The sequence below is a fragment of the Cygnus atratus genome, chromosome 11, assembly GCF_013377495.2.
Source record: "Cygnus atratus isolate AKBS03 ecotype Queensland, Australia chromosome 11, CAtr_DNAZoo_HiC_assembly, whole genome shotgun sequence".
In the NCBI taxonomy this organism is placed as follows: domain Eukaryota; kingdom Metazoa; phylum Chordata; class Aves; order Anseriformes; family Anatidae; genus Cygnus; species Cygnus atratus.
The window spans coordinates 12,156,730-12,170,074 of record NC_066372.1 but is presented as its reverse complement, the minus strand read 5'-3'; the positions used below and the strand labels follow the sequence as shown (position 1 = coordinate 12,170,074).

The 13,345-nt window shown below is 36.7% G+C and overlaps 1 protein-coding gene across 9 annotated transcripts in view; it reads right to left on the bottom strand.

Moving 5' to 3' along the window:
- ADAMTSL3 (ADAMTS like 3) overlaps positions 1-13,345 on the bottom strand; it is a 190,632-nt gene that overhangs the window by 102,722 nt on the left and 74,565 nt on the right. For all 9 annotated transcript variants that reach the window (XM_050712921.1, XM_050712922.1, XM_035554592.2 and 6 more), the window contains exons 4-5: positions 2,536-2,663; positions 109-154 (exon numbers count right to left, since the gene is read on the bottom strand). In XM_050712921.1, coding sequence (XP_050568878.1) covers positions 109-154; positions 2,536-2,663 — 174 coding nt within the window. The remainder of the gene's footprint in view (positions 1-108; positions 155-2,535; positions 2,664-13,345) is intronic.

Sequence of the window (13,345 nt, the reverse complement as noted above, 5' to 3'; positions counted from 1 at the left end):
AAATTATCCACCATAAGATTTTAAATAGGAAGTAGCATTTCTTAAACTTTAAAACAAACTTTGAATAAGTAGAAGAGGCTGTAAAATAGGGTTAAAAGCCAGACTCACATTACTACTGCAGGTTTTGTATCGAATATTCCGACCTTCACAGTTCCTGAAAAACAGATTAAAAAAGGTTACACTACATTACAGCAAAACACAATCCTGCATGGTTTAGAGCTAGTTATCCTCTCAAAAATTAGACTTTTATTACTTCTGCCCTACCATAATTTGAACTCAAAATACAAGGTTTAAATACAAAGGGGATCTGGGGACTCAACAGGTTACGCTGCTGTCTCTTCAGCAAAGAACATGTGGCTTTCTCTGTGAGCCCAATTTGCTGCAAATCTTATGAAAAACACATTTATTTTGTGAAAAAGAACTCGTAATGCATCCATAAAGCCTGATCAATGCTGACTTCAGCAAGTTACTTCTAATCCATGGGATGTAACCCAGAAGAAAAGAGGATCAGAATATCTAAGCAATTCTTTAATCAAGCTGATAGCTAATGAGCATTAATTTTACTTCCTCTATTTCAATTATGAAAGAAAAAAACAGCCTCAAAACTTTCCTTTATCACCCCCCACAATGCAATATGTTGAAGAACAGCATGTAATTTTACTGATCTGAAGGAATGAGCAGAATTCCTAATTTTAAATGAAACGTAATTCTCACAGACTGCCTGCGTTCCTAAGGTTCCCAACACATACATGTGCATTGTGAAACCTAGCTCCATAGTGAAATCTGTTATTAGTAGGTGAAGTAACAGGCATATAATAAAGTCATGATTATTTATTGTTCTTTCATATAAATATGGGGGTGTGAGGACTTCACACCTTTCTAGGTACAGAGTTTGCCAAATTTCTGGATAACTGACTGGCACTTTTGCACAGGGTAAGATATTCTTGTTCTAAAGTAAGAATGGCAAAGTCAAGCCCTTGAAAGAACTGGAAATGTAGTCTTCATGACTCGATGGGAAATTTCATTTAGTGTTATCTCTAAAATCAGAAAAAGTGTTTTGGAATAATGCCTTCGAACTGTAAAAGACCTGCCTCACATTGAAGAAGAACGAATAGATAGCTGGTCATTTACAGCTCTTGGACTAAACTTTTCACTTTTTGTATGGAAATTAATTGCAAATATTAAAAAGCTTTTTAAAATGCAAGAGGCTGAAAAATACATTTTTAAAAGGAAAGAGCAATGGATGCCTGGAGCAAGAGTTCAACCAGCTGAGCTGAAGGTACAGTTCTCCAAGCTCAAGATATTACATGTCTCAAATTTCCAATTTTTGCAAGAATGATCATATCACAACGTGCATGTAAAAAATGTTTATGATACATACAAATGTGAAAACTTCGTTTCACAATCCTGCATTTCCTGGGCATTAAAACAGTAAAGCACAGAAAAAAAAACCACACTTTTAAACTACGCATTTGTCAAGGTATGGAAAACACATGTTTTTTTCACAGGGGATCGCATTAAAAATATTAATAAAACCACAGTGGAATTTATATTGCTACAATTTATTGAGCTCATTTCACAGTCACTAACACACTAGTAGAATATCATGGCTTCTTGCTGGAAATATTACTATTCTCAAAGATCTTTGTGCATTCTGCACTGAAAGGAATAGGCAGTATTTTAATCATCTTTTAAACTTGTTTTTCATACAGTTTGCACATCACATTATCAGCCTTCTCTAAGAGAAAATGACTTTCTGGGCGATACTGCATTTAAAACAAAAAATTAAGAAATAATCAACAGTTTACAAAAATGGTTAGGAATAACTCAAATAAAGCAAGCAATTATGGATGCCAGCACAGATGCTTCTAAGCTGGTCGGGATCTCTTCTCGCCTGACTACAGGCCTATTGCATTACGCATACTTTTAGGACTGTAGTGACAAGTCCTATATTAGTTCAGTTTTACTACTGAGGTAAATGCTTTTCACCACATACACTGTTCTCTTCAAGCTACACTGAAGCTTATCCATGAACACATATGGCCACCAGCACCACTGCACAGAAAGAACTGGCAGAGGAAAACTTTTCATAACATAAAGCAGCATTTGATACATCTATATGTATAGTTAGTCACTTGGATTTTCATTTTGTTTGTTTGTTTTACTACAGGGAAGAGATGGAAGAGACTGCACTTGAACATTACTTCAGATCCAATTTATATCCAGGTAACCCAGCATTCACTTTGCATTCCTGTAGCAAAAATTTCTCTTAATACTTGACCATACTAAAATAATTCATGCTATTCCATTAACACATTTAATTACACCCTTGAGATCTATCAGAGTTGAGCATTAAGATATTTATCTAATATAGTAAAAATATATATTAAAAATAGGATTTTATGACACTTGATCTGTAATACAGCATTTAGTTTCAAAAACAGAAGCATCGGTGTTTTTCTATGAACACAATTAGCGGACAGGGAAATATGGTGTAGCTGCAGACGAATAAGTATACATAAGCATGTGGCTAACCTGCCATTTAAACATCTCCTCAGCGAGTAGGAGGCTCCCCCACCACATGTACGTGAGCAATCACTCCAGGCTCCCCAGGCGTCCCAGGAGCCTTCCTTATCTTCATCAGAACGGGTAATTCTGGAGGTCTGAAAAAATGGAGGGTAGAGAGGAGAAAAAAAAAAATTAACTGACTTGTTACATGTTTTACTGCTTGACATAATTAGTACTGAGTATATTACTTGGCTGCTTATTTACAATATCTCAGTGTATTTACTATTTTAATATACAACAATTACATGGGAAAAGATGCCAAGTGTTTGAAGATGCTATGTATTTAATGCATTGCTTTTTGCACAAGGACTGCCGTGTCCAAATGTGCTATCATTGCCAACATACAGATGTCCAGCACAAAAATATTTCATAAAAAGCAGCCCCAGAATTGCAGTTAGGGAAGTAAACCAAGAATGTAACTTCATGACAAAATGCCTTATTAATTTAAGAGAGATTAGGAAAGGCTTAAAATGATTTGTAGGCTACAGCAATTAAACAGTGATTTAAGCTTCTCACATAGTCTTCAAAAAGACATTATTACCTGACAACACAAATAAAAAGATTTTGGATCAAAAAGAAAAAAATCTTCTTGACCCCCCAAAAATGTCATTTTTGACTTGAATTGTATCCAGTTGAAGAAAATTCATATTTTTCAGAGAAAATTCTCCAAGTATTTTAAAACATGGTAAGTTCTTACCATAAGAATTCAATCTCAAAAAGCAACATGAATCTAATTATTCCATAATGTTCTGCTTCAGGAGAGCACTGCTTTTATTTTATCATGAAGAAAGCACAGGAAAATCAAATTCAGAATTTCCCCAAGCATTTCTTTCTGATTTCACAATTGTTCATCATGTGTTCCATTTAAATCCTACTTTCATTCCTCTGTCCCTGCAACCATTAAAATTTCTCTCTCAAAAAAACACATGCAGATTTTTGTAACCAAGCATCCAACATGATTCCTTGAGAGTTGTCAGACATATGTGATGGGTTGCCATCATAAAGAAGTTAAGATTTTTTTATAACCCTGAATTACACCTACCAGATGGAGATGAAAACACCAGTCACTCTAATCACCATGTCGATAGCGTTTGCACATAAACTCCAAACATAACTATGTGACTGTTCTTAGCACCATTATGAGCAAAAGCCATAGCATAGGTAGAAATAAGGCAGTGAGAGTAATTTATCCCAAGTGACAGAATATTGAGCAATGTTCACCCTGTGTTCCAGCACAACTGCAAATGTGAGAGGATATAGGGTTCACCCGAGCTTAACTGAAATAATTATTTGTACAGCCAGTGGTTCGTTCCTATTGACTTCAGTGGGCACCCAAGTCACACCTCAGAGAGAGAAACTGAGGCAGCACATCCACATTTCTATCATTTTTGACTGCAGAGAAAGGCACAGCTTAATCTGATAGCATTGCAGCAACTTCACTCCCCCTTCTCGAAAAACAAGGGCACAGAAATGCTAACCAAGGGCTGTGTGTCAGCAAACAATATAAGGAGCAGAGATAAAAACATTACTCCATAAACTACATCCAAATGAGCATTCAGGTCTTCAGAGGTGCCAGTTAAAAATAAATGCTTAAAATACTAAAAAGATTTTTGTGTGTGACTGAATCCAGAGAAGTGCAAGACATTTGTATACATCTTAATACTAAGCCAGATGAACATATTTTAGTAATCCAGTTTTTTTTTTTTTTTGGAGAAAATGTAAGTAAACTCATGAGACAAAACTGTCTTATTTTCTTCCAAAATACCTCACAAAAGTAATTTGAAAGGAAGTGAGGGATGTATAATTTGAATTTTATGGTACAAGAAAAAATAAGTAATACATAACCTCTTTAAATTTCAACAGTACAGATAAAGTCAGCTCATCTTCAGCCATGAAGAAAGTTGACTCAGACAAGAGCCTAACGACTCAGAGCAAAAATGGCAAACAATAAAAAAAAAAGTTGTTTTCAAAACAGAACTGTACAAGGAATATGACCCAATACCATGCTGTGTAGACAAAGGGATTTTCTTCTAAATATAATGATAATAATCAAGTGTCACAGAACTTGAGCAAACTGCTCTCTTTGTACATCAGCTGTCACACAGGCTGTGTTCGCATTGCAGTCGGAAGCAATAATATTGAGCAAGCATCCTTTTATAAACCCAAATGGCACATAGTTAAGCGTAGCTGTACTTAAACAGAGTTAAGGACTACTCAAACACATTTTAAAGGCATTAATAAGAGCAGGAAGATTTGATATAACAGCACTACTCCACAAAGCTAAACTGCTAACAGAAACATCAGCAATTTCTAAACTTTTTCATCCCTTCCTCAGAAAACTAGAGCTTGTTGAAGAATTTATTTTGTTAATTAGATAACCTATCACCATTTGAACAGCAAACTGCAGGCACTGGTCTAAACACATCAGTGGCTCCTTAACTTTCTGCTCCCCTCGGTTTACAAATTTTACAAACACTTACTTTGCTTTAAAAGTGTACTTAAGCCAATCTACTGTTCCAGAAACGATAGAGCCCTGCTCTGCCAAGATCCCCGAGGAATTTTTGCGCTGGCGTTGGGCTTGCTTTACATCAGAAGCCAACTCTGAGATGTCTGACACTGAAAATGGAAGTAACTGCCTTCAATCTTGAGCAAAAAGATCTCAACACTTCCCAACAAATCACTCAGCACATGAAAATAAGTCAAGATGAACAAGAGTCACTGCTTTCAAATTTATGAGTGCAAAATTAAAGTTTGTCCTCTATAATTCCGAGGCAAAGAATTGGTTTTTAGTACATTAAGAACTGTTTAAACTTATTATATTAAAAAAAAGCAGTACATGTCACGCTCTCTTTTAAAATACAAAGTTTCTTTGGACAAAGCAGTGACAATGCCTAAAATAACCCTAACTTCAGCATTGTATTAAAACCAGCCACATGATATTAACAGACAGAATGCCATCTAGAGCCCTAAACAATGTCCAGTTGTTCACTTAGCAAACTGCTTTGATAAAAATCATTGTTCTGAACTGTATCTAATTAAAAAGCTGTAAATACTATGATGATCAAAGCAGAAGTTTATGCCAACAAAGCCCTCTTCAGAATCATTGACTAATTCAGTGCCCACAGTGTTGATTTAAACTCCAGCTAGTTCAAACTACTTGTCCCATGGGAAAGAGTTAAAAGCAGCTTGCACTGCCTTCGTAATTTACTAGCAAAATAATATTGATTTACTAGCTGTCTGGTTTCATAAACTCTACATGGTACATTTGTCTACACCATGGTCCCAAATTAAAGTAAAATAAAGCAAAGATCACCAACATCATGATTTAAACCAACAAAACCTTGGAAGCTCACTTAGGAATTAAATCAAGAGCTAATTGCAATTGGGCACAAAGAGTATTATTGTATCTCAGAACTACATTCAAGGCTTGCTTCTTAACTTTTATTTTTCTTGTTTTTACTGTCTTAAGTCATAATTCTAATATGCTTCAGCAGTGACACTCTGCTACGTGTTTTTCATTTAGTGGTTCAATTTTCCAACGGATGTACTACTACATATACATTAAGCTTATGGTTTACATGCTTCATTATGAAAGTATTTGTGTACCTACACATGCATGTGTATGTACACATGTACATGTACACCTGTGACATAACATGATTAAATAAAGCCGCCAGTGCTGTAGTGAAACCAGACAAAATAACTTGAAACAGCTATAAACATAACTTTAAGAAAAACCTACATGATTTGCTGCTCTTTACATAAAACTAGATGGGAAAAGGCACCACTCTTCCACTTGATCCAGCCACGTTAGGTGGAGTTGTATCCATTCCAAAAGCACCAAGTGGGAACACAGGGCTAGGATACAAGCATCGCATTTAAGGCAAATGTATTTCAGAACCTATACAACGTTCTCTGCAGAAACGACTCCAGCATATATGATAAAGATAGCTTGAAATATTACATCCCAAACTATGCATCCAATATATAATTAATTTTCAAAATAATAAAAGGGTAAGTCACGATGCTGCACATGAGCCTTGAAACGCTTGAATTAGGGGATGGGGGAAAATAAACTACAAGTTTTGAAGCATTTCGTGACACAGGCTGAGCCTCAAAGGCTGAGATGACAGTATGCCAAGGTTTCCTGAAGGTCTGAGGCCCAGCAATGTGCAATCTGAGCCTCTGCTGACAACCCTTAACTGACAGAGACAGCCTTGTTCTTGGAGAACTTTAATGAAAGTATGGCACTGGAAGATTTGGAGGGGAGGAAATGCTAGTGCCAAGTTCCCTTCTTCTGTCCAGGGCTCCGTTTTGCTTCTGCCACATATGGGCATATACAGTAACACCAAGTTCTGCTAGCTGTGCACGCGCATGCAGGCTGTGCTTGCCTTGCACTGTGCTGCTCAAAGGAGCTGAATACAGCAAAAGTGGGCACTGAGGTAAAATAAATGAAATCCAGATGTTACCAGGGCTGATCATTAATCTAAAACAAGGGGATTTTTACTGTCACTTGTAACAGCCAGTAAATAACAACAGCTACATTGACACACATTGCAAAATCAAACACACTGCTTTTATATGGAGAAAAAATGACTATTTGGCCAAACTTTTGTTTGGCTGTTATGAAGGATGACATAATTGTCTTGAATTTGGTCGTGCAGACTTCAAAGGAGATGTGGTGCCAGAGAATGAAGGTCAGTTTATGCAGTTTTATTATTATTCAGACATCCATTACATAAGGCTTGGATATGTAAATGTTTAGCATTCAGTGCAACAAAGATTCAGCTTCTCAACAGAAATGCTCTGATACCTTAAATGTTTGTTTTCTGGAGCTATTGCATACATTTTTACTTTAAATACAGACACAAGCCAAGTACATAGTGTTTTATACATGGGAATTATAACAATGTGCAACAAAAGAAGCAGAGACCTGACACGTTGATTCTTCTGCAAGAATGCCCAAGTCAGAGCCCTTCTGCCAGGTACATATCGCAACCCCAATTACCCCTAATTCTGCCCTGTGATGTGCCCCAAGGCCTTCCTCAGTGCAGCTGGGCCCAGCTCTGACACGTTGTGGCGCAAATCAGTGATTCAGTGCAGCATCTTCCAGTGTGCTGAATAGGAATTTCAAATACTCTACACAAACAGGTTAGAGCAATATGTCTACAAAACAAGGCTTTGTCATGACAGTAAGGACCTAGCATGCAGGAACATTTGCCAGTGTATCTGCTGCTATGTCAATGTTAGTGCAGATCCCTAGGTGAATGCTCTTTGGTTTTTCTTATAGCTTCTTATCAAAGCAGTTTGTATTCATTTGTAAAAGCATGCCAAACTCCAAAAGAGAATCCCCAGAAGGACTCTTAGCACAGCTATATCATATTGCTATTTAATAACACATGGCACATTTCTCTGTACAGAATTTAGATTCTTCAGACTAAATTTGTCCAAGTGAGAGAACCTACTGGAGGGTATAAACACCACTTCGGTCCCACTGAAGGCCTAAATTAAGCAATACCCAAAGCTCAGTACTGGCCTTTTTCCCTGGAGTGGATTTCATCCTTGATGGTATTTTGAACAGAGATGAAGCATTTCCTTTTTATTGCTTCTTCCCACTCTCACAACCCATAAATACTATTAACACTATCCTGACTTCCAGAGACTTCCAAAGCACAAGGTTATGTTGCTGTTCACTACTCTTTACACACAGCACTGCATTATGCCATTTTCTTCTGCTAGTACCTGCAATGCCTCCAAACAGAGGCAGCGCAAGGAATTATGGCACTGAAGGGAAAATATCCTGCCTGAGTAGCTGTGATGCGTTTCCCAGATTCCTCTTTCCAGACACTACACTGAGTGGAAAAGGTATCAGATTGCACTGTTGACTGCATCCACGAGCAGAGTGCATAACTGAAAGAACAAGTATTTACCTGCCGATAACCGCTGGATATGCTATCCGGCCTCAGAACAGTATCCTTCACTTCCAACTTTGTCTGTTATGCCCATTGCTTTGCAACAAACTATACTAGAATTCCCTTTCCCTGCTAAGGCCACATACAAAAATGATTTACACCTCTATTTCACACAATCTAAGTAGGGTGTAGAATGCAGATTACAGATTTAGGGAAAAAAATATTTCAGTTATGGCAGCAACTAAATAGAACAGTCAAAACTTATTTCCAGACAAATAAGAACTATTAATGAGACCTTGCATTACCTGATTTTAGCAGAAAAACTTCCACTGGTTTCATTATGACTGATTTCAAGACATTTCCTGCTATATTTCCACTATTGCTGGGTGTATTATATATTGCCTAATTGTGCACTGTATATGTCATTAGGTTTAATAAATCTTGTATTTATATGTACCTAAGTAAATTATATGTTATTCTTTACATTGAAAAGAATATATCTAGAAATATAAAATCCTTTACAGAAAACCATGAGAGGGAAAAAATTAATGCATCACTTCAGACTGATAAAAGACACCTGGGAATAACTGCAGCTATTTTAAGCAGATGTTTTGGAGTAATTAGTCTTAATATTATTAACATTATTTCAGTCACATTAACCATTCCTTGCATTTGGCCTTGCCACTGTCAGGCTGTCCATGCACTAGGAACCAACTGCAAAATGGAAGTTGTGTCTGGTAACAAAGAGTGTTTCAGAAAGGCAAGCTGGTAAAGCTCAGCGACAGACCAGGAGAATCACCAGCAAGAAAAGAGCCAAAAAGGCAAGTGATGGACTTGTACGGCTGCATGAAGGAACACATCTGGGGGCTCAGATGTAGTTTAACACTCTGTTGAATTCTGCTCTATATTTTCATTCTACAGCAGTTTTGAATAAATTCAAATTCAAGTTTTGGAAAATGAAACATGCAGAAGAGTCACACACAGGAAATATTTACAGCGTAATTCATTTTGATACTAAACTGAAGGCAAATCTCAGCATGTTTTTCAATATTATACTGCATCCAGATTTTCCATTGTCAGTGTGTTGCAGAATTTCATATTGACAACATAGACCTGCACTGCAGGAGTTGTCAGGACAAAGTTGGAGGTTTTGGCAGGTGGAGCAGGGATATTTGAGGCTTTTGGCATCCAGGAAAGGATGAAATGTTGCTTGGCTGTTTGGCACCTATGAGCTAGCTGAGGCTTTTGGCACTGAAAAGAGTCTGTATCACCTCCTTCCTTCTTTGTGAGCAGTAACAGAGGGAACGTGGAATTTGTGGGCATGGAGAAGGAATCGTGGTTCCCGCCCTAACAACTCTGAGCAGAAAGCAACTGCATTAGGATACCCAGCTCCAACAGCTATTTCTGTGTCTAACAACAGCTAAATACAGTACCTCCATGTTCCTGCTGAAAAGAATCAGCACTTTAAAAAGACACACAGACAAACACACACACACTAGTTTTACTCACTGCTGACAGGTTTTGATGATCTACACTGAAGTGTAAATCCAGGGTACATTTTTATCACAAAATGGTCTTTTACAAGAGGAGCACATGCCTCTGTCCTCTTCCTCTGGATCATGGCAATCTTTTATTTCCTTGGCTAATATTCCATAAATTATTGCAAGACATCCATAAATCTCTAAGGCTTTTAGGTACATTCATTCAGGACAGCTGACCAAGATATCAAGAGCAAATATTTTTTTAAAATATTTTTTTCCCCCTGAGTTTTCAGTATTTCGTTATCTTCTGGGATTTAAAGGTACATTCAAATATGTAGCTGGAAATATATACATTCAAATTCTCAAAATATGTCCATTCCCCTGAGCCTGCCCTATCTGAAATAGAAACTACACTGAGAAACATTTAGCATCACTGCAGTTCCCTCCATTTCTCAGTGGTCTAGAGAATTACAACAGATTTGCACATGTAGCTGGCAAACAACCCAAAAGCCACAGACCTTGAGAAATATACACAGGTTCTGAAAGGGAACATAACCAAGAAAGCAATATACATTTCTAAAATCTTTGCTTACTCTCTCGGTAGCCAGCCTGAGGCAAACACTTGTCAGCACTTGGATGAGAGATAAAGGCAGGATTTTAAAATAAGAAAAAAAAAATGGGATCCTTAAAAACCTTTCAAAGAAGCATGCTATTCCTTTTAAAACTATCAGTACTAACATTACCAAAATAGAACTTTAAAGTTATACCCTAGTAAGCAAAAAAATAAATTTAGGTGATAATAAATTACAGTGCTCTCCACAATACAGTATTTGATACACAGTCCTTGCATTCGGATGTGCAAAAAAAATCTTGTCACAGATGAAGAAATTCTGGTTTTCGTGCAACAAATAACAATACCCAGTCTTAGTATTTTTTGACTTTTTTGAGATTTTAAGCCTACACATTATGTCCATTTTACAGATAAGGATCTGACCTTAGGAGAGGGAAGGATATGGTGCATTATGGGAGTAGCACAGCTCAAAATTATATCTTAGTGTCCAAAGTCAAATTCTTGCACCTCCTATTTTGTCCATATAAACATTGTCCTTCCTAGTATGTCTGCCTGTAAGAAGCACATAGCATGAAGAGGAAAACACAATCTTCAGGACATTTTGATGTGTTAATTTTCTCTGAACCTGCTTATAAATCTGCATTAACAACATTCCATATATTTCATGAATTCCATAAAGTAGTAAGAATTCATGCAAGCTTTACTGAATGCTTATTCAAAAGTTGCACCTGGATATGCTGGATTTTTCCACCTTCACACTGTACACCACATGTTCCTCATCCAGCATAAACAGGGTGATGGGTCAGCCAGAGTCCAAGATGCAGAATTCCTCAGGTGCATAATACAAAAAGATATTCCAATTTCTGGGAAATATATCTGGCATTATTTTTTTTCAAATTACCTTACTAAATATATTTGCAAACATCCAAATAAAGGTACTATTAAACATGTTTTTTAACTGGTCTCAAAAGTTAAAAATTTCATCACTTTGGCATATGCAGTGGAAAGAGAACAACAGTGATAAAAGGATAAGCATTAAGCATTACGCTTGTGCAAGTGGAGGACTTCCATCAGCTTCCAAAGATCTTTTAGACACATTTGTGCTACTGTCAAATGTGCAAAGTCTTTACTGTTTTAGGCTTTTTTCTTTTCTCCATATTCTGATGCCACATGAAACAGCAATCATATTTCAGTGATTACACATTTTTGAATGCTTTTAAATTATGCTTTCCATCTTCAACATAGGGGAATTAGTAAAAACAACAACGAAAAGCATACAAAAATTACACGTTTGCCCTGTGGGTCAGGTACTTATTCTAGAAAGACTCATTTCTTCATAAAATACCTGTGCCTCCTGGTTTGTTTTTTGATCTATTCATTTGATGAAGACACATTTGACTGTCATTGACTCGTTTCAGGGTAAGGAGAGCTATGGCAGGTACACTATGAATTACTGGAGCTCTAAATTAAAATGAATCAACAAGGTAGTAAACCTACAGTTTACAATGAGGGATAAAAGGGACAGAGGAGAGCACAGGGTGGGATTTCTCCTCCGGGTAAGCTGCAATAACATGGAGAAGGACAGACCCTGACACAAAGCCAGGAGCTGTTACCACAGTCACCATCAAATTTCACTCCTGCTGACTTGTGGTGGTCCTGGTGGTATTTGCCCAAATTAACACTGCAAACCCTGAAGTATAAGAAAGGCTATTCTGCTTTCATGACATTTACGTGCAACCCAAGTATACCTGGATTCTAGATGATAAAACAGACTGACACAATGGTATCTGCTCATCCCCCAACAATACCCATTGCTGTATTATGCTGAATTTGTCAAGACTGATTTACCAAGACACTTATGGATGTGACTTACAGGTAGGTAACAGAAAAGAAAAAGAGAAAGTATGGACATTTAGAATTACATATATGTTGCCTACTATTTACCTTACAGCTTATAACAGCACATAAAAGCTTTCTGCCATCACAGTGCTAGGTTATGTATGTAATTTAAAGCAATAACCTAAAACCAATCACTTAAAAATACATAAATCCACAACATTTACACAAAGTACCTTTTTGCATACACTTTAAATGAAATTCATGCTTTTTATTTCTTATTAGTTACAACAGTCTTTTTTTTTTTTTTTTTAAGGTAAGAATTTTTTTAGAGGATTTACAGTGAAAAACACTGCAACCAATACTTTTTCTCAGAAAAAAAAAATGACTGCACCTCTAGCTTTTAAAAGAGCCCCAATATATTTCATGTATTTTAAAAATTTGTTTAAAATAATTTTCCTGACTTGAGACACTGTCTGCCAAGTTCCAGCTAGAAGCAAAATTTTATGGCTATCTGCCAGACCTATGAATAAAAGCAGTTTATAGGGGAAATACTGACAGAAGAATAAACTGTAGCAAAAGCAGCCAGTATAGAAAAGTCCTCCCTGTACATTTTGTCTATCCATGTACATTTTGTCTATCCATAATCTGCAATATTCATAAACCTGGATTATTGGGATATTGCACTCTGGCATGGCTCAATTTCATGCCAAGATTATCAATATTGCCAGACTGTTTGACTATTTAGTTACAGGTATTTTTACCACATCGCACAGATGAAGCCTCCAAATTTCTCATTTGTGAGCTACACATTCGACCCATGTCTCTTGACTCACCCTGCTATTTAATACTGTATGTAGCACTTTCAATGGCAATATTACTATAAAAGTAATGCAAAGCAGATTACAGAACATAAGCAGATACACCTGGCAACAGGACAAATCTGTCAAAAGGAAAAATATTAAAGCCACATTGTT